This window comes from Seriola dumerili, unplaced genomic scaffold, assembly GCF_002260705.1.
Source record: "Seriola dumerili isolate Sdu_G_001 unplaced genomic scaffold, Sdu_1.0 BDQW01000147.1, whole genome shotgun sequence".
Taxonomy (NCBI): Eukaryota; Metazoa; Chordata; class Actinopteri; order Carangiformes; family Carangidae; genus Seriola; species Seriola dumerili.
This window is the reverse complement of record NW_019174402.1, coordinates 1899007-1920422: the sequence shown is the minus strand read 5'-3', so window position 1 is coordinate 1920422 and position 21416 is coordinate 1899007. Positions and strand designations below refer to the sequence as shown.

General features: G+C 41.9%; 1 protein-coding gene across 2 annotated transcripts in view; it reads right to left on the bottom strand.

Annotated features, from left to right (window-relative positions):
* slc45a3 (solute carrier family 45 member 3) overlaps window positions 1-21036 on the bottom strand; it is a 31141-nt gene extending 10105 nt beyond the window's left edge. Inside the window, exons 1-2 of one of the 2 annotated variants that reach the window (XM_022750013.1) lie at window positions 20974-21036; window positions 1965-2327 (exon numbers count right to left, since the gene is read on the bottom strand). In XM_022750013.1, the coding sequence (XP_022605734.1) occupies window positions 1965-2112 (148 nt within the window). In that variant the 5' untranslated portion in view covers window positions 2113-2327; window positions 20974-21036. Of the gene's footprint in view, window positions 1-1964; window positions 2328-9493; window positions 9519-20973 lie in introns of those variants that run through there. The other variant, XM_022750014.1, reaches the window with a different exon arrangement.
* Window positions 21037-21416: the final 380 nt, after the last annotated feature.

The following is a 21416-nucleotide window of genomic DNA, read 5'->3' as shown; positions in this document are numbered from 1 at the left end:
GCATCCATATTTATGCACGATCTGTATGTTACAAGATGACACAAATTAATCACCACAAAGTCCTGCTTGTATTATGACTCTCACTGATTCACCTCTGATTCACTGTATGCCAATTTTTTAGGCTGTTTGTGGTGTGTTGAACTGCAATATATTGTTTTTTTTTTCCCAAATACAAAATTTGAAACAGCTTATATTACAAAATGGCCCAAACTTCAGCCACAAAAAGACCATGCTGGATCACTGTATCAATGTCACACAGTCTCAAATTCACAAATGTAGTGTTTATTGCAGGGTCAAGTTTTACTGTGTGGCATCGCTGTTGCTGGAAGTGTGTCCACCGGCTGTATGTCACCAACACGTGCTTCTTCAGTTTTACTTTACACTATATTCAGAATGTAGTCATGTCTCTTTGGTGCAGCAGTCGTCTGAAAGACAGTGGCAGTTTAAAACTTTGAAGTCAAGCAACTGTGAGAGTGTGCAGGGAAAATTGTCTGTCACCTTATCTGTTTTCACCTTTTTTCCCCCGAAGGACACAACAGAAGACACACAGTCTGGGTTTAAACATGTTACATAATAAATCTTTTAAACTATTGTTTTGCAGATGAATCACTGTTTACACTCCAGCTGAATTATCCGCATCTTAGAAATAGTTTCAGACAGCAAAAACAATGTTTGATATTTTACAACTGATTGTTTCCCTGTGCTTTTCAGTGACACTAATGTGCAACCCTATCTTAAGTGTAATGCCACAGGAACATAGGCTTACTGGCATGTACCTTTTTTACAAAAAGAATTTGTTTTCCCCAGGTCTTCAATGCCACTGAAGAGCTGCTGTAATGAAAACTTTCTTTTGAATTTCAACATTTGTTCATTCTAATACTGTTCCATATTTTTCTGCCAGTTCGAGGCCAACACTCCTTTCACAATGGACATAATGCAAAATACTATAGAATGCAACACACAATACTGTAGAAAACCAGAAGAAAGCTGTGATTGATGTGCTGTATCTTGTACTGTATATATTCATTGGTAAGACAACGAGCTTAGAGCTGCCCACTTGTGATCGGATCACCGAAGATGCAGATTAATGACAGGTCTGAACAAGGCCCAAGTGTCAGTGTGGGAGATCATGACTCTACCCCCTCCCCCCCTCCAGGCAGTTTGCTCTCCTGTTGCCTTTCAATTAGTGCCTGATTACCACCTCAACAAAACAACAGGTGATTTGGCCACTGATTAGCGTAACTGCCTCAATTATGTCTTTATGACCTGAAAGAGAAAGAAGTCAGGAGCCCTGGAGCATCGTGTTGGCCTTGTGCAACATTCCACCACCACCACACACACTTGGCTACCACTGGACATGGTTACATCATGCATTCCTTGGAGGGTACAGCCTATTGTGATTTATAATATTTTTGATGAATTTAATAGCAACTAATGAAATTATGTTCCATTTGTATTATGGCTTCAGTGTAGCTGCAGGAAACAAAAGCATTCAGGCAGAGTAAAATAAAATATTATTTCTTTTCAGCCCCACGACAATACACAATGCAAGGTGAATATGTGGCATTCAAGGACTATAAAAATCTATAATTTGAAATACTCAGACGAGACACAGTGGTCAGTAAACAAGGCACAGAGGAGATAGTTGAATTCTAGCAGTTCCACAGTCTATTATCCTTGAGAGTGTGTGCAAGTATGTGCGTATGTGAACAAGGCCACCTTTGCCTGTCAAGTTTAATGAATACCCTGTCAGAAAGGGACAGAGAGAGAGAAATGATGAGAGAACATGCATATGTGTGGAAGAGAATGAGGTAGAAGCAAAACATGTGCACTTGCATACACACACACACACACACACACACACACACACATAGTCACACACACACATTATCTCACCACACTATGAGGAAGCAAAGAGGCCTGGTAACCTGATCCCCCTATTTCAGTCTTCACCCAGCCCTTACCTAGCACCATGGTCATGTAGCGCTCCTCCACTCCAGCCTCCAGCAGCAGTGGGGGCACGTATGTGATCCCAGCTGCCACACAGATCTCCAGGCCACAGGTCAGGGAGTTCAGCAGGACGAGACGCCACTGAGACCTCCATCCAGGCATATTTACGGGGGCTGGCTCGCCTTTCCTCCCTTCTGGGATGGCCACTACTGGGGGCAGGGGAGGGGGGAGGGAGCCGGGCAGGGGCAATGAGGGGAGCGTGGGGAGGCAGATGGTGCCCCAGTGGGACAAGAGGGCTGTTGGGGAGGGACAGCAGCGAAGACACGTGGATGTCTCAGATGACCTGGAAGATTCATCCTCTTCTCAGCATTCTGGATCTGAAGAGGGGAAGAGCAGAGGAGAACAGTGAGAAAAAGAAAAGAAAGATTTTACAACTTTATTTGCGAGAACAAAATAAAGGACACGCCTAAATATGACACACAGAGCCTCAATCAGCCTCTGCATGGCAGTGTGCAGTATGTCTTACAGTATATAATTTTCTGCTGTTTCAGACAAGGCATGCCTCATTAGACAGGTCATCCCCAGGTTGCTACACCTGGCTGTCAGTGGCCAAGGTCGCATGGGGAATATCAGCTTTCTCACAACAGAATCTAATCTCTGCCTATTCCAACGTATTATCCAGAAACATGGAAATGGCAGTGACAGTCACATAGATACGATATTGATGTATTTTCAGATCTCCTCACCAATAGCTTCAGGACAGCAGGAATAACAACAGGCAGACAGAGGAGATGAGTCAGCTGGAGCGACGTGGCAAACACACCAAACCATTTGCCAAGAGAATTCTTTTTCCCTCTGCTGCTATGCTTGCCTTTTTTACATTTCATAATGCGCATGCTAGAGGTTTGAAAAATCTAACTTTGAAAAAGGAATGTAATTTCCCATCTCTCTCCCTTTCACCGAGGATAATAACTCTAGTATTAGGAGGATCTAAAATCCAGCCTTCCCTTGGCTGACCCTGTCATTATCTGTATTATTAAGCTGATTGCAATTTTAGTCACACTTGTGAGTCCTCCTTCCAGAAATTTTCAGCAAGTTACTGCCATTGTTGAGCTGAGTGCACGTGACAGTCTTTAGCACCTGAAAAGGCATCTTACTAGAGAGAGACGATAAGGCAGGAGGTAGTGTAAGTCACATGCGAGAGGGTTGATTTTCACCATGCTAGGTTTAAAGACGGAAATGTGCCAGAAACAGGAAAAGTGACAACAAAGTTATCGACTGTATAGTCAAGGTGGTGTGTTTATATCAGAGGTTGAGCTGCAAGTCAGTCAAGTCACACAAAACAACAAGGTGAACCACAACGACTATCACCTTGATATTTTCTGCACACTATCCCACCACGCCTTGAATGATAACTTTTCCAGCGACAATACCTGACACTCTCCATTACTGGCCTTATTGTAAAGATGGCATGTGTTCATTCTGTTCTGTTCACTCTAGCTGTGCATGTTTAGTGTGATAATAGGAGATCCAGAGTGAATCTAACTGATTTTCACCAGAAGGAAATGAAAAAAGGAAAAGCACAAGATGAGTCAGAGTTTATCTATGAGAGTTCTCTGGAGCTTCTGTCTCAAGGGTCAAATATTTGGCGCGACTTTAATTCAGAAGACAATAAATAACCATATATGACAAAATGATCGAAAGGAATTTCAGCTGTGAAGAAACAATGGAGGAGGCAGATTGATGGAGCAACATGTCAAGTTAATAGCTCAGAATAAGTGTGAATTCATTTACAGATCTCTCTGCTTCTTAGCAAGTACAAAAAAAACCCACAAAAAATATTATTATTATCGTCATCATTCCCGAATGAAGTGTGTTCTTTTAAAGCAGAGGGAAAGAGCAAGAACAGTCAGAACAGCCGCAGACACATAAACAACAAGGTGCTATATTTGCATTTTGTGTGACATTTCTCTGCCAATGCTGCCCATCTGTTCTCTCCCAGAAAACAAAATGGATGTCATCATCTCCAACACGACTTCGCTAATCACAGAAATGTACTCAGCTCAATGAGAGATCTGATCAGATTCGTACCGTATTCCAAAGAAATGTTAGTAGCTTGTGAGGCGGAAAAAAAACAATTTCTTTCACAACATGTACTGAAGAAGCTGATGCAGGGACAAAAACAGGCAGTAATAAAAATAATAATAATAATAATAATAGTAATGATCTTACTCAACACCTTTTATACAAGAAATGCAGCTCAGAGTGCTTCACATGAAAATAGACATCAAATGAACATAAAAAACAGGAATAAAATGCCATAATTTATGTAAACATTAGGTGGAAAATAAAACCAGCTGAAAAGAAAAATAATAATGATAATATTTTAAAATTGTATCGAAAAAAGTATCATTAAGAATCTGTATCAAAGTCAAGGTATCAGTATCACTACCAACACTGAACATTTTTTAACGAGGCTGTTTTCTCAAGAAACCAGAGAGTGGCTTGAGGGTTACAACGAGTAGTGTCCGTCACCAACTCAGAAGTTTCTTATCTTTGAACATCACCACTTGCACAAATCACTGTCAGACTCAGAGTGTCCATATAAACCCTCTTGTGCCTTTCACATCATTATAATTTAAGATGTTAACTGAATGATGCCATCAGAGTTCCTACAGCATTCATACATTCCCAGCTCAGTCATTACGAGCCTTTTGAAATACAGGCTCTTTGAGAATCTGAAGGACAAAGCAACAGTGTTAGCAGGCTGGACCTAGCAGGGGCCTGGGTCACTGAGAGAGAGGACCATTTCACACCCGTCAGATCTCATTCCCACCCAGCCTGGGCACACTGAAAGACACCCATCAGGGGACCAGCCTTTGCCCCTAAGGCCTGTCTGGCCACTACAACCCCCTACCCACGTATTCTGTGTGTATATGTACATTCTCCCTCCCTCCCTCTCTCCTCTGCATTTCTTCCTTATCCTCCCTCAACCCCTGAGGTCAGCTTCATCTCTGACCTGCATTCTAAGAGGACTCTTTTGACATATCTGCCCACGACTGGTTATGCCTTTATGGTTCTACTGAATTTGAGTCTGAATGCTTTCTATTGCTGCCCCAGCTGACTCTATGTCAGACTTTCTCACTGGAAACTGAGGGGCCCAGAGTGGCAAGAATAGAGAAATCTGATTTGTCTACCCAAGCAGTCGTGGCTTGTCTGGACGCCTGCCCAAATGCAAGTCAGATTCCAGGGTTTTGTAAATTGAATGGTTGCTTAAGTCTTGACCCGAGTGGTTGTGGCATGTCAGAGTTAGGACGGTAGGCGAGGGTAGAGGATGGAAGGACTGAAAGACAGTGGCAGGGATCAAGGGAAACAGTGAAAGTAGTGCAGAGCAGCATTTATCAGTCCATTTATCCACCTCAAAGCCACATATAAAAATAACATCTATTTGTTTGTTTTAAATATGGGATTCTTTAGCCAACGCAATGTTTGTGGCACTGTCACAAAACAGAATCGAGGACAGAAGAGAGAAATACACTCAGCCAACCCACACAGTCATTCCACTGCTTGCTTAATGACACCTCTGACTCTGCAATGTATTCCAGTCATGCCCTTCATCGTCTTCCCATAGCCTTGGAGACACAAACACACGCACACACTGTTAGACAAACAACTCTCCTTGTCACCTTACGTGTTTAAACATTACAATCTGAGCCAAGCTGGTAAGGGGGGAGGGGGGGCTGGGGGTCTGCTTTTGTCAGCTCTCCCACTGCTCCATTACCAATCCCTATTCAGCTGCAGGCCCCCCCAAAAAAAATCGCTCCTAATGACTGAGCGGTATTCTCACAATACAAAACAGGCTTTGTATACATTGTGCCAGGGAGTAATGCGATATAGTGAGGTATCAAGTCCATTTCCAAGTCTTTTATTAACACACAGGGTTCATATAGATGGTAGGATACAGAAAGTGTGTGTGTGTGTGTGTGTGTGTGGGGTTGGGTGGACTGGGGCGTGGGGTCTCCCGGCAGACAGCAGGGTTTGGAAGAGAAGAGGGGAAGGAATTGCTCTAAGATGACATCAGAGCCACAACCACAGTGGAGGCTGTGGCTGCAGAAACCTCAGCAGGAGGGTCTGGCTGTGTGTCTGGCTCAAGCTGAATGGCTGCAGCACTGTGGCCTTCCTCCCTTTGAGTTCCTTCACATTAATGGACCTGACCGTCTGCATGGAGTGACAACAGGACCAGCCTTTATGCTGACTGCTTCCCTGGCTCACTTCCTGCAAACCCTTCTCTACGGCTGTCCTTCTCTGTTCTCTGAATAACACAAATAAGTTGAGATGGGGCAACTCTTAATGAACAGTGCACTGCTTGTAATGCCACTATAATATCACTATCTCTGCATTTCTCAAAAGTGCCAACTTGGCATTGTTGTGGGAGTCCTGGGAAGAGGGACATCACTGAATGGTGTCACGCTCAGGGGGACCCAGGCAGTTCCCTTCTAGATGATGTCCTCAACACATACTCAGAGGTTTCATTCAAGGATTTCTACCTGATGTCAGAACTGACGAACAACTGAACAATTTAATGAGCAAATCTTTGTGCTGATTCAAACAGTGTTGTACATAGGGCTGTCACAGGATCAGATTTTCTGCACAATTATCGTTGGCATAAGGATTCCTGATAACAATATCGCAATATCGATAGAAAATGAGTGTTGGGAGGTAGAGTCTGTAACCATAACTGTACAAAAGCATGCAAAAAGGACAATTACACTTAATGGATAGTGAAATGACCTGATTAACTGATAAACAAAAGATCCACCATGCCTAACATTTAGCATTACATATTATCATGTGTATTGTAAAGATAATATCAATATTTCATTCTATATCGAAGTTTTCGTCAATACGGGTATATCGTCCTGCATGAGATTAATTGACACACTATTACCACCTCTTTCAGTCCCTCTCCTAACATTTCATTTTCTCAGATTTTAAGTCGTGCTCTGACAGAAAGTGAAGAAAATGTTCGCCTTGTTTCTGTTGCACAAATTTGATTACTGGACCACAAACTGTATATTAGCTGTATATCAGCTGTATGCTAGCTAGCAGCAGATGCACAGTCTGCGTGTTTGGGAGTGTGTCTGTTGTGTTCAGCTCAGCGGTGATTAAACTTTTCCTTTCATCTGTACATTTATGAAACAGGTTCATAAAGCAAGATACAAAAAAATGTATCAATTTGCACGACTAAGTGAATATGGGTCGCATTTTCAAAATTCACTTTGCACTCTGAGCACACAGTTTCACTTGAAATGACACATGAGCTCCTTTCAGGTCTTAAGTCTTAACTGCTACCAACACTTTCAGTGCTTTAATTGACAGTTCAACTCCATTAACCCCCATACAACACTTCACATGCAAACAATTATTATTTTAAAGTCGTTTAACTTGTTAACCATTTCTCCCCTGTTCAGCTCTACCAGATGTTCCACATTGTTACATGACCTGTCATCGAGATGCGCACACCATCAGACTTCTGGCACCATTTTTCCAAACACACACAGTTTCCCTCCGTTACTGAGAACTGGATAATAACGTGGAACTTCTTTGACCTACTTCAACAAAAAAGTTTACAGTTTGGATATGTGTTCTGCTTCTGCTCACTTGAAAGGTCGCCTTAAACCATGCTGACCCTACCCCCCAGCCTGTAATCTTAAGCCCACATCCGTCACTGTGACCTTTGACCCTGCCTTTCACCACAAATCATGTGACCAACCTAACATTTCAAAGACAGCGCCAGCAGTGGGACGACAGTCTGCTGCTAATATTCTACTCCTGTACTGTGCTGCCTTGTTAAATGAAAAGTCAACCTGTTGCCAGTTATTTTAAAGTGGTGCCTCTGTGAGTAGATATGATGGAGGGACATACATCTTATATTGGAGCAGGAAAGACGACCTTGTCTTATTTCTGGAGGGTCTAATGACTTTGCGGTGCCAAAATGTGAAGTGCTCTTTTTATCTGTGCACCTAATTAGGACGATGACTCAGAGTAAGTCCCTTAAGTTTAAAAGACCAAAAAGATGACAAGGAACTAATAGTTCATGGCTTCAGAGAAAGCAATGCCATCAGTGTTTTCAAAAATTATTTCAGTAAGAGGATCTAAGCTCTGGTTCTATGTCAAATCCATTATCAAAGCACTCAGAGTCATCATTAATTTATTCACAGGACAGGAATACCCCAACACTGTTTCCAACAGCATCTCTACACCAGTGGACTCCAGACCCCAAGTGAGTGGAAAAGGGTATTAGTGCTTATCTGAGGGGGGCAACTGAGAAGCCACACAGCTAGACCAAAACACAAAATGAGGCAAATGCAGGCGGGTTGTGTTGCCCTGGTGTGGCGTTACGGTGTGTAGATGTGTGTGCGTCAGAGGGTGAACTGGGGGAGGCCCGCACCTCCGTCCACAATGAAGCCAGCTACAGCTCAGGGAGGTGACCGTTATCGTTCTGGCTCATGCAAATAGCACAACAATAGAGTGCAGCAGAGTTCAGCCATGTAGCCTCTTGTGAGTCAATGTGGCTGATAACGTGCCTCCCCAGACTGTGGCTTTCCAATCACTGAAAACCTATTGTGTCAAGGTGAAAGGACTAATGAGACGGAATGCAAACGCTAATGAGTTTTCATTCAGCCATGATCAGGTGTGTTTACATTTCGTTAATAGCACAGTCAAATTTTAATTAGGTTTAATCAGCAACAAGTTAACTGCTATGAGATGGTATTTATGATCAACACTATGTTGTAACATGCAAGCAAGACATTTTATTTAGAAGATGCAGGAAAAAACAATAATTACATTTTATGATTAATTTTTCTCTCAGACACACAGCTGTTTCATTTCATTCTGTCCTAACAGCCAATTTCTGTTACCTTGTTGAAATAAACTCAAAACAAGTCAGAGGCTGTTGCTCAGTTACTGTCAGCAGATGTTTATGCCTTTATCTTATTGAAAACATGAAATTTGAATTTAAGTCAAATTATTAATTCAGCCATGTAATAACACTTAATGTAGCATGCATTACGGTGTTAAATAAGCTTATGTTTCAATCGTGATCTAACAAGTTTACATCCTTTAAATGCACATACAATACAGTTTCATAAAAGAAATATTCTTGTAAAAATGATAAAAGGTCACATCAGAGCATCTTAGTCAAGACTTTAGCTTCAATTAAGCTTTTAAAAAAAACAAACATACAACTTATCTTTCAATACCATTAGTCCAAACCATGCAGAGGTAGTTTTATTTCATACAGTAAGCTACAATGAAGTCTGAATGACAGCATCTACAAAACCCAAATGTTAATACATGAATTAAAGTGTGTGTCTTTGCTATTACAAAGGAAATAATTTAATCCTATTTATTTTATCCTGCACATTAACTGTTTGCACCTCTGGCCTTTCACAGACAGAGGTAAGATACAGTGTAATACTAGTAAAATAACATAATGAGCTACTAAAGGAATGGACTTATTAATCAAAGTGCTACTCACCAGCCAAAGACGTAAAGCTCAAAATCCATCTAGAGCCTTGCATTGCTGAAAATTGAGCATCTAATCTATTTTAAAGGCTGCCTGCTCTTTATCCAATCAGCACTCTCCAATGACTTGCAGAGCATATCTGCACCGACTCTTTTGACCACCTGCTTCAACTCTATGCTCAAGGGTCTGACTCTTTTTTTATCCTGCTTCTCTCTGTGTCCCCTGTTCCCTCCTCTCTTATTTAGCCCACCTCCTTTGCATCCCTCCCATTATTCTCCCTCCCTCCCTCCCTGTGCCTCAGCCTGTAAGGTGGGAATTGGGGAAAATCCCAAAGCACTTGAGGAATCCTGTCGCTTTCTGTCTGTCTGTATCTGTCTCAAAAAGGACTTGTTTCTGTTTGACTCACAAGATTTTGTTTGAAAGGCAAAATTCAGACCAAAGCTAAAACCTTGACCTGAGATATAATGTTAACGGAGGCACACACTCACCTGTGTTGTATAGTAGGAGCACAAAAGGCAGTAAGGAAACAAAGAATGAATTGATATAATCTAACAACCCCACACAGAGGCCACTCCCCCATCCCTCTGTCTCACTATCTATAACCACTCCCTAAAAGTTCTGTATTATACCCCCTGACCCAGTATCATGTTTAGCTGCCTATCAGGGCAGGGGCAGCTCTCCCACCCTCTCTCATTACCTCTCTTCTTCTCACCCAGTCTTAGTTAAGCTCATGCTCCTGCATGACCGCTTGTCCATGGACTGCTTTAACCCTTTTCCTGGTTCACTAGCTCAAACAGCAATAAGCCTATTTGAGTAGACACATACATGCACACACGCACAGAGATACACCCACAATTGCTCACATATACTCACTCTCTAACACACACACTCTCACAATCACACAGTATCACTCCACCCCCGGCTCGCTGCCATGTCTGTACCCCACGCCTGCAGGCCAAGACCAACCCTCTATAGAAAAGCTTTTAATTTGATAACAGTGAGAGGAAGAAAGAAAGTGGAGCGCAGGGAGATCTAAAATGGGGAGGGTGATTACTGGAGGGTGGGTGGGAGTGATGGGGGTGTTGAGTAATGTCATTAGACTACGGCTGGCTTTAAGGAATCTCCATTTGTGGAGCCCAGAGGCAGATCAATATGAAGACAGAGTGCAGAGAACGGCTGCTGGCAGCACTTCCCCTCTGCAACAGGAGCGGCTTGCCTGGAATTAAGAGAATTCTGAAAATCCCATTTTGGAGAAAGGCTGGGCCTCACTAACTCAGCTTGGACGTCTGCGTCCAGACTTACCAAAAACGATTCCCCCACATGAATCTTTTGTTCGGATAAATTTGGCACAAATAAAAAGAACACCCAGAACAAGCAATGTCCTTCTTTTAAAATAGCTGGAAAATGTAACTCATTGCTGTGCAATTACCCACCCCAAGTACAAATATGCATGTCTCGGACACACACCCTCATAGTAGCCTAATGATTAACTTGGAATGGAAAACTCCAAAAAGCTTTTCTTTGTGACTCAGTCCAGGAAAGCTGTAGATTACAGAAGAAAAAAAAGAGGTATACACTGAAAATACTGAAGCTCCAGCCAAAACACCCCAAAACCTCAAGTTCCACACATACTAGACAGACACTTTTCCCAGCCAACTGACATCGCCTTCAACAAATGGCTCTGTTACTACATAAACTGATACTGCAACGAAACTTTGCATATCTTCAACCCCTTGCCGTGTGGCGATTATGTTTCTATTGTTAACATGTTGTGTGTGTGCTTGACTACAGCTTTGGCTAAAGATGTATGAGCACTCTGGGCAGGCCAAGAAGGCTTTAATTCCATGGTAGTCTCCACAAACCCGGCATCTGCAGCGCTGGCCAAACCCAACATGCCCATAATAAGCTACAACACACTGCTCTCTGCTTTGATAGACTGAGGAAACCACAACAGTATGTCAGAAATAGAGCTCATGGGCCACTACTCTTGGCATAGCAGCAGGGACCCAATAACGCCTAAATGTCACCCACATTATACATAGCACGGAGGATAGGATGGGAAGGTTCAATCACTCATTGTGTGCTTCCACAGCAAATTAACCTTTAAGTAAATACGTGACACTGATGCTTAAAGAGAGCCCCTACACATACCAAATTGCTCTTAGCATGTAGCGTCTTTAGGATTAGCACAACCCCAAAGACTATCTAAGAGCATCAGACAGTTAACACTCTCCTGGAGTTATCTATACGACAACATAACATAGTTGGTCCAAGACTTCTCTGTATAGTCCCCTAAGGCTTAAGAATCCCATCAGTGTTTTACTTACACAGGTCCATCTGCTGAACACTGCCACAGAACTATCACAGCTGCTACAGTATCATAAATAATGAAAATTCAATCATGAAATGTTCAACGACAGATGACGTTACATCCCCTTTTGGATCAATCATACTTTGCACACGTCTGCTTTACACGTGTTTGTTTCTGCCCCAGAGAAATGAGAAGAGAACTTGACAAAGCAACAAGTTAACTTACTATTGTAGGGTTTTTCCTTAGTAGACAATTTCAGATGTGACACTTTTTAAACTCCTGAATAAATATTTGACATGTGGTTGTGAGAAATGCAGAGTTTTCACCAAATAATGTAGTATCAAGTGTGCTATAGCAGGGCTCCAGAGTGCGACTATTTTGGTAAAAGTAAAACTACTGGTTTTGTCCTTCTGACTGATATATCACTATATATGACATCATTATGTTCGACAGTTTTTAGTAAGACATCAGACAAAGGTTGTAAACCACTGGTTTAATCTTTAACAATTTGATGTATTTTAAAAACTTGTTATATTATCCATTGTGTAAAAATTTTGAGATGTAGTAGAGCGGAAGTTATCCAAGTTGCCAGATTGTGTATGAAACACAAGCTAGACACACAATTTCAACCTATCTGTTACCAGAACCTGGCAACCCACAACCCGATGTGTGCTCTCTGTGCAGACAGACAGGACATTTGACTGTGGAATTAATTAATTGCTGTTAAATGTTTAACAAAACTAAATATAAAATGGTTATCTAATGATTAATTTTAAATGTTAACTGACCTGTGACCCCCCTCACTGTGGGTGAGTTTTGTATGATCATTGTACATAGTGATAACAAAACACTCATCTTGCCTTACATCTACCTAGATCCATTAGTTAGACTAATAGCAACTGAAAGAGTGCTGCTTTCAAGTTCCCTGAAAAAAACGATAGCATTACTTGCTGGTAGGATCTCTTCCTGAAAAGGAGCCTCACAGCAGGACATTAGTTCAGCTGCTGGGAAGTGAGGTGTCCTTACAGGAACATGGATGAGCGATTGTAGAACAAGTAGAAAAACCATCAGGCTTCAGACAGAGATGCCGTTAGACATCCACAGAGGAACACAATCTATTACTTGGATCAATAATATTGCATAAAAATTGCAATGCTATATTTAACAGCAATTATGATATACAAGAAGTACTTTCACCAGATGCAGCTTTTAATTTTTGCCCATCGACAAAAAGCAAATGTTAGTACTTTTCATTTTATATAAAGTGGTAAAATGGTGTATGTAGTCCGCAATGATGAGCTTAATATAACTTATTACACATTGAATTTTGATGCTGAAACAATACACTGTTAAGCGGGGTTGTTAAGCTTTGGACAGTGAAGACACACATACGTCTATACAAAGGCCTACTACAATGAAAGAAATGGTGTGTGCAACAAATGAACAAGAATGGGACCGAAGACGGGGACTACAATAAATACATTCAGTATATGAAACAAGTGTCCAGTTTGTTGTTCTAGCACGTCTAGTGCCTACAGTCCAGCACACAGTTCAACGCAGCCACATGAATGCAGCAAGCAGGAGAAGACTTTGCAGTGTTTGTGCAACTCAAAAATACTTGAAAAAAAAAATCGTGGTGCTGACGGCTGAGAGACATTACAAATAAAAAGAAATAAGGCTGGAGAGGTCGTTCCAGCTGTTTTTCAAGAAACTAGAAACACCACGGTCATGAACCCTCCAGCTGCATGGATACAGTTAGTGCACAGAGGACTGACAGACATAAGGACAGATGGACATCAACAGGTCCATCTCCCTTTTACAGCTGTTGTCAGAGCATGAGTGGCCCCAAGGCACAATGATTAACGCCTCAGTCAAATGCTACACAAACCAGATGGTAACGAAGGAAGAGAAGGGCAAAGTCCTCTCTCTCCCTTTCTAACTAGTAGCATACACAGGAAAGCATGAACCCACACACATACACACAACATGACTCTCCACATATGCTCAGACATGTGTGCTAATTTTTAATAAACATCCTACCCACAGTCATGAAGTGCTCTACAGTAGAATTGCAATCACATGTAATGTAGCCTTTCCTACAAAACATAAAAACAGCAGTACAAAAACACAATTATACAATAGGAAGGGTTTTACAACATAACTAACTTTGTGTGCCCAACCCATAAATGACGACTAGAGGGCGGAAGGCTACTCTGGGCCTTCTGGGAAAATAAGAAATGTCAGTCATCAGCACTTTAAAACGAAAAGCCTTACAACAAAAGAAACATGTAATCAAGACAAATCTTTCCTTCCTTCATTTTAATCATGTCCTCTAAACCTTGGGCAGGACGCTCCATATCAAACTACCCAAACAAGTTCACAAACAGGACACCACTTACCATCAACTAGGGTGGAACAAACAGTTCCACTACTTGTCATTGCGTGTATGTGTTTTCCTGTGCATGTGTGCACAAGCAGGCACCTTTTCACACATATGTGAGCCGTAAGGACTGTCATGGGACCAATCCATCATAGCTGATCCCTTCAGTCTGTTCTACGAAACATTTCTGACAAAACATTGGGTCTGGCAGAAACAGGCATCAAAGCACTCAGACACATATTGACTCAAATCATAAGCCCGATCCTTTCACAAGGCATCGGGCATCTCACATATCAAAGGTCTCCCTCAAACACTCAATAGCATCCCTTTCAGCTTGCTACATGAAAGAGAACACTGTGGTGTCTTATAATATGCTGTTTTCCCATTCACAGAGGCAAACTTCAAAGAGGGCTAAATCAAGTTGGAAACCTCTCACTGTCCCCTTGGCTTGGTGTTTCTTGGTATTTTAAGCAAAAAATTATCAGGAGGTGGCAGGGTCATTCATAATTTGGCACACTAAACGCCTTACCAGATTTGCTCTTTCTAGATCTGCCACTTTACACACTCTCTGGGGTGTCTCTGACTGGCAAAGACAGTCAAAGAGAGAGTGTGAATATGTATTGTGAACATCTGGCCAAGTCCTTATCACCATGGGAAAATGTCTGAGGACAAGCCAGTGTTATCCCTGCTCCAGGGTCTGTACTTGTCTGGACTTCCAACTGTGGTTTAGCAGTTTGACTATGTGAAACTGTCAAAGTAGTGCTTCTCATTAATGGGGAATTACAGAAAAACGAAAGGCTTCAATGGTGTCTGTCCTCCGCCTTTCGTGAGAGCTGGACCTGAGGCTGTTTTGCCTTCAATGCCACGCAGTCCCCTCCACACTTGAACCATGTGGGCAGAACTAAGTAAAGCCAGTAAATTGAATTATGCTAGAAGAGGGGGTGTGAGAATGAAACAACACAAATAGACTCAGACCGGTGAGTCCGTTTTTCACTCTTGCCAAAAAGCCATGTTAGCTATGAGTAACTCAGGTAGAGTAAAAAAAGGGAAGATCTGCGCTTGCACTCTGTGTCAACCTGGCACCTACATTTCCCACAATGCAACTCAGCTCACAACAGTTTGGTCAAGGATTTGTGTGTGTTATGCTAGCTAATGAAGCACTGAGCTGCTAGCCTCAAGCAGAGAAGAGGAGCCGGCTACAGAGGTCTGGTAAGCTTACTTCTTCCTTTCACCACACACCGAGATTTTTTTCATTTTCAAACTTGTAGCCTTCAGACCCAACCAACACTTACTCAGGTGACATCACTTGAGGCAATTTATTAGACTTTACACAGCTCCCTCTGGAGCTACAAAAGGCATACAACTTTCTTCACATATGAAGAAGTACTCTCAAACACCTGGAGACTTTGATGTGTAAAATCAGTGGGTTTCACCATTAAAGGGCACAGTAGCAACTAAAGCAACTAAACAATTCCTACCTTCCATGTCCACGTGTCCACAAGGGTTCACTTTGATCTGTGTGATGTAAATTTCATCAACTGCCCATGTCTGCAAGAGTCCATGCAGACCTCTATGTGGACATCTGCGTGCAGCTCATAATTTGTGACCACTTGCATTGTACGCACAGCAAATGCGCTGACTGTGCATGCGCCAGATAAAACAACATTGATTCTTGTTTTGAAGAGAGGTCGTGCGAGGAGATCCAGCGGACCACGTTTATGAATCTTGTGTGAAACAATACAAAGACAGCCAAGAGGCGTTGAACTATGGGCTCTATTCTCCTATTCTCGTTGAGTGGTCGTACATTATATTTTCTCTTATTGCCGTCCTGCTTTCTTCTTCTACTTTTTAATTTTTAAAGCGGTCGGCAAACAATGCTGCGGAGCATTACTGCCACCAACTGGAATGGAGTGTGGATCAGGAAATGTGCATGCATGGAACGCTAGACCAACGCAGACCCCAACTGAAATATGAATGGAAGTGCTTCCACGTCTGCACTAGGTCTGCAGCTGTCCATCGACGCAGAAAGTATGTCCGTGCCTTAATACTGTATCAGCCTGAGTAAAGTCAGTCAAGGACAGCCCCCATTCTTTGTGAGGTTAAGTGAACTCACTCACACTCTCAAGGTGTCTGGATCATACAGAAAAAGTAAAAAATTTAAAAATATGAGTGGTCGCAAACAGTCACTATGTTACAAAATAATTAAAGTTAAAAATGTTTAAACTTAGGCAAAATGTTTCACCTATGCAGGGGCTTCAATTTACGATTCCAATTTATGAATGTGCAGAAATGAGATGGAAAAGGAAAGAGATTGGTGTGAAGTAAATGAAATATCGGGTGTTCCTGTGAGCTCTGACATTAGTCATAGGCTGATTGGGTCGAGAGAGAGGAAAAAAAACAAAAAAAAACACAGGACTTAAAGTCAGTCAAAGTCACACCACTAAAGTATCCAATCAGAGTTCAAAAGAAAAACTACAAAGTCTTGGATACTGATTCTTACATGGTAGTTGCAATGATCAGTGCCTGACTCTGGTTATAATGCAATTATCTGAGTGCACAAAAAGATGCAGAGTATCCTTCTATCATTTACTCTTGTGTTTCACAATGACGGGAAAGAAAAACATCAGTACACAGACGGTTACTTTTGCTTGCCATACTAACTGAAAGCCACTTATATGCTCCCATAATTTACTAAATGATTCCATTTTTAGAAACTGCCGCACAGTTTCATATTTCACCCATTGTGTTATGGTGCATTTGAATGAGTTTGAATGACAGAAATACAGAGCAGCAAATTAAGATTAAAGAGAAAAGCAGTTGGCCACAAGATAGCTGAACCAATGCCAAAGCACCCACTCACTTTGGCATGGAGGCAATTTCATGCCAGACTAAAGCGAAGATAGAGAATCGGACCAGATATTAAAAGAACACAGATAACCTTAATGCCTGAATTGAATCTGTCTTCACCCTCTCGCACCAATTAGAGTTAACCATGATCCCAGAAGTGGTCCCACATCATACTCTTGGATGACTTGAATGCAAGTCTATCTTTCATGAGTGCCACAGGGAGAGAGTGTTGTTAATATGTTGTTCGATATTTGAAAAAGGATAAATATTTCACATATGCTGAATAAACACAAGGTGAAACAATTTACTAAAGTTTACAGTCATTTCCCTCTAATATCAAAATCCTTGTCATAACATCAAAGGAAACAGGCTGCTAAAATTCCCATCAACAACTGTGAGAATGCAGCCATAATGTCAAAAACAATGAAGAAGCTGAATGATAACTATGTCACAGAGGTGACATTCCTTGGTGGTAGGGTAGCTGTCATCTATTCTTCTAGCTTTGGCCCATTAGGAGAACCTGTAAGCGGTCTTTCTCTTTGGCCCAGCTGGCTGCAGAGCACTATTACAGGGAAGCTGTTTGGACTTTGACCCCGCAGCCTGCAGAGAGCTGGGAAAAACTTTTGTGCTCCTCTGCTTCCCATCAATGAGAGATCCAGGAACCAGACAGGTTGCTTAATATTCAGTCCTTTCCCCTGCTGTTAGTGAGTTATGGTGGTCTAATAATGTGCATTCTAGCACTTGCAAGATTTTCTAGGAATAGGTGTTGTGATGCTTTTGTTTGGCAGGTGTTGTCCTCCAGAGAAAAACATACAAAGCGCAAAAACAAACAAAGAAACAACACTTTTTCCCAATTAACTTTCTTTTGCCATTACCATTTCTCTCCCCCTCCTCCTGTTACAACAAATGAGCTCACTGTTTTTACAGTGATTAGTGCGTGAGGAACACATACACTTCAGCAGTAAATGTACAGGGCCCAAGTGGTTTAAATGTTTGCCTAAAGATAACAACTTACACCACGCAGATCTGAGAAATGAAGTCCCTGCTAAATTGGAGTTCATGCGGAGACAAAAGAAATAGAGGCAGTCAGCATGGATTCTGTCAATATAAAGCCAGCAGCTCAAATTATATGAAACCCCAAGGCAACTGGTCCAGCTTGAGTGAAGACAAGGTTTCATCTAATTTTCTGCAGACCGAAAATTAAAAAAATAAATATTACTTTTTATAATGCATGAGGCACAGCAACAGATAGCATAAATCTCAAGTGACACGCGCAACAAAAAATATAGAATAAGACAGTTCAGGCCATGAAAGCACCACAACTTGACTAATCTGACTAAACTGGGATATGAAAGTTAAAACCTGAAAGCAATGTAAAGAAACAGGATTGTCATGAGAGCCATAAAATAGCGCTTTCCCACTGAGGTGAGCGTCTGCTGCACTTTTCCAACATGAGAGACAACCATTGTACAGACAACATACCTGTGATTGCTCATGGCTACACATGACACCAGAGCCACAGCAGCACACAAGGCTTTGAAGAGGACACAGAGCTTAAGAGAAAGAAAACCCCTCAAAAACCCTTCCAGCAAACCCTTCAGGCCCTCCCCATTAGGAAGAGGTAGCTGAAAATCACACCCACCACATAATCCACCACCTGTCTTCAAAAACATATGCAGAAGCCGGGAGTGATTCATTGAGAATCCAGGTACAAATGGAAAACACAGAGAGCACTCCAAGCTGGAGATAAACAGCCTACGACTGATTAAAACTGCAAAGCCCTCAGTCTGCCTAAGTAGCTTGGTGTCCTCGACGGTGGGTGATTATCCTGCGCTTGGCTTGGGGGTATATTAGACTGTGAGAAAGCAGTTAGAGAACAGCCAGCTGGTCTAGCCACAGCATCCTGGGTGAAGAAGCATTTCTATCACTGTGGAGCAGATGAGGTCTGCAGAGAGCAGCGCAAACCCCCTCCCGGGGCAACACAGAAAGTAGCAAGTGTTGGAAATGTGGCTGCTCAGAGATCAGCCTGGGTAGTTTGATCACATGGAAACTAGTTTTACACATACCAGCAGAGGACACAATATGATTTTGTTCAACTGTACAACACAACGCCGGTCAACATGTTGTCCAACCCATGAATACTCATTACTACATTATTACACAAGTACTCAGTACTCATCTTGCATGGTTATGACGCTATCACAGTGACATATAAACACCTGCCAAAGTACTCAAAACTGCCTCTGTGGTAGTTTCTGCTCCAGTCGGTGTCTCCAGGATAATAATATGAAGCTTTGGGTTTGTTATAAGTGAACTAAAACTGAAAAGAGCTGCTGGGACCAACAGGGCTAAAGAGAAGTCTATTTTCCAGGGTAGAATGAATAACACACTTGACTGGTCCATGGAGAGGGGAAAGAGGTCTTTGTGTAGTGGCAGAGTCACGGTCATGGCGACAATTAAAGTCCCTCTGTCATGGGTTAGAGCTGTTTAACCTTTTGATCCTCTTCCTTCTTAATGTGGTTTTGAGCCTTTAAGGTTGTAGTACAAGCCAAAATAAAACATAAAAAAAAAGAAAAAACATGGACATTTTTTGCTCTCAACTGCAGCTTACTGAAGAAGTTCACAGTAGTAGTAGTAGAAAATGTAGTTTACATTCCCAGCATTGTATTCTCTAGATAAAGAAATTAAAATTTGAACAAGTGTTTAAAACATGAGAAGAATGTAAGCAAAAGAGTCTATAATCCAAAAGTCAACAATGGAATGATAACAAAGTAAATAAAGCAATGTGGTGTCACCTTTTTGAGAATTTCCTTTCATATTCATATATCAAGTTAAGTCAAACTACCCCAACCCCAATGAGGCATTTCCGATTGGCTACCTTTTCCCAGTGAATATTGCAATAAGGGGAGACTGAGACAGTAAGTAATCAGAGTAACAAGGAAGTTAATGTTCCTGTCAAGAAGACTTCTTTGACTCATTCTTCTTCTTGAACAACTAGTGCTGAAGTGCTCTTTGGCAAGGCGTCTAGCAGGAGTTACATTTCCAAACTGGGAGTCAGCTATTGTTCAGCTATAAGGTGGAGAAATGTGAGGAAAGAAAGTTTTCTCATTAAGCTTTCCTAAATGCAACACAGCAAACCGAGTCTTACATGAACAAATACATTATGCTGCTCTTTTGCCAAGAAATGCGTTCACAGCTGCATCAGCATAAATGAGCTCAGCAGGCTCTCAGACTACTGAAACCTACAATGTACAAGCATGAAAGCAGAATCCACGTTGTCATTTGAAGTGCTACCACAGTCAGTGGCACCGCCAGCTGAAAGAGTTTGAGAGCAACTTTCCAAACGGTGTGTCCTGAAGCGCCTCCTCCCCCATATATCCATGTGTCAAAACAGCGGGGGGGGGGGGGGCTCTCTCCAACTCCAGCGCCAAATGTTTACCGCGAATGAGACCAAACATTAAAGGTTATATCGGTCTGTAAGCCTGTAAACTTACTGCCACCATGGCACTTGGCACCGCATCAGTGGACGGGGAGCCTGGTGGTAGAGCTGCAGTCAGCGACGCAGAGTGGAAAAACTTCCAGAAAGCACCATGCTGCTGCTGGACCCCGGCTAACCACACACCTTTCAGTCGCAGGCTCAAACCAAACACAATCACACACTTCCATTTTAAGCTCAGCTAAATCACGGTCTCTGGCGTAGTATGAATTAGACACAAAACCAGCGATATGCGCCGACGTTTTTGGTCAAATTTGAAACCCGTTGTCTGTCGTTTCGACACGGTCAGCCGTTGTAAGGCAGCCACATACAATGAATAAGTTTTAACCGACACAGTGACCGTTAAGTTACAAAGTACCAAGTTAAATTTGCATCACATAAACAAGGCCAGATAAGTGCAGTATCTATATAATAAATATGTCATTCAAATAAAGAGCTCTAGTGAGTGCAAATTTCACCTTAAGTTATGTGCAGCTCCGGGAAATCCATGCAGCAATTTGCTCGCTCCCAACGTACCGCTGTTGCTCAACTTGTGGAGAGCCAACTACCCAGCTGTGACAACTGCTGTTAAGATCGACGCGATGACAACTACAACATCCGGTCACAACTTTCGAAATAAACGTACCAAAAGATGAGTCGCAATGTCCACGTTTTGTTGAATAACAAATTAATAATTCCATACATGTCAAAAAAACTCACAAAAAAGAATAGATAATTTGAGAAGAGTTTATACCAGACTTAACTACGAAACAAACTTTAATGGTGTGCTATGTTCTTTTCAAAGTGTTGAATGACACGTAAGCTTTTATTTTTTTAAACAGAAAGCTGGCAAGTTCCAGCAGCAGTATATGTGACGTGAGAGGACTATCAACAAACAAACAAACAAATAAATAAACATGTA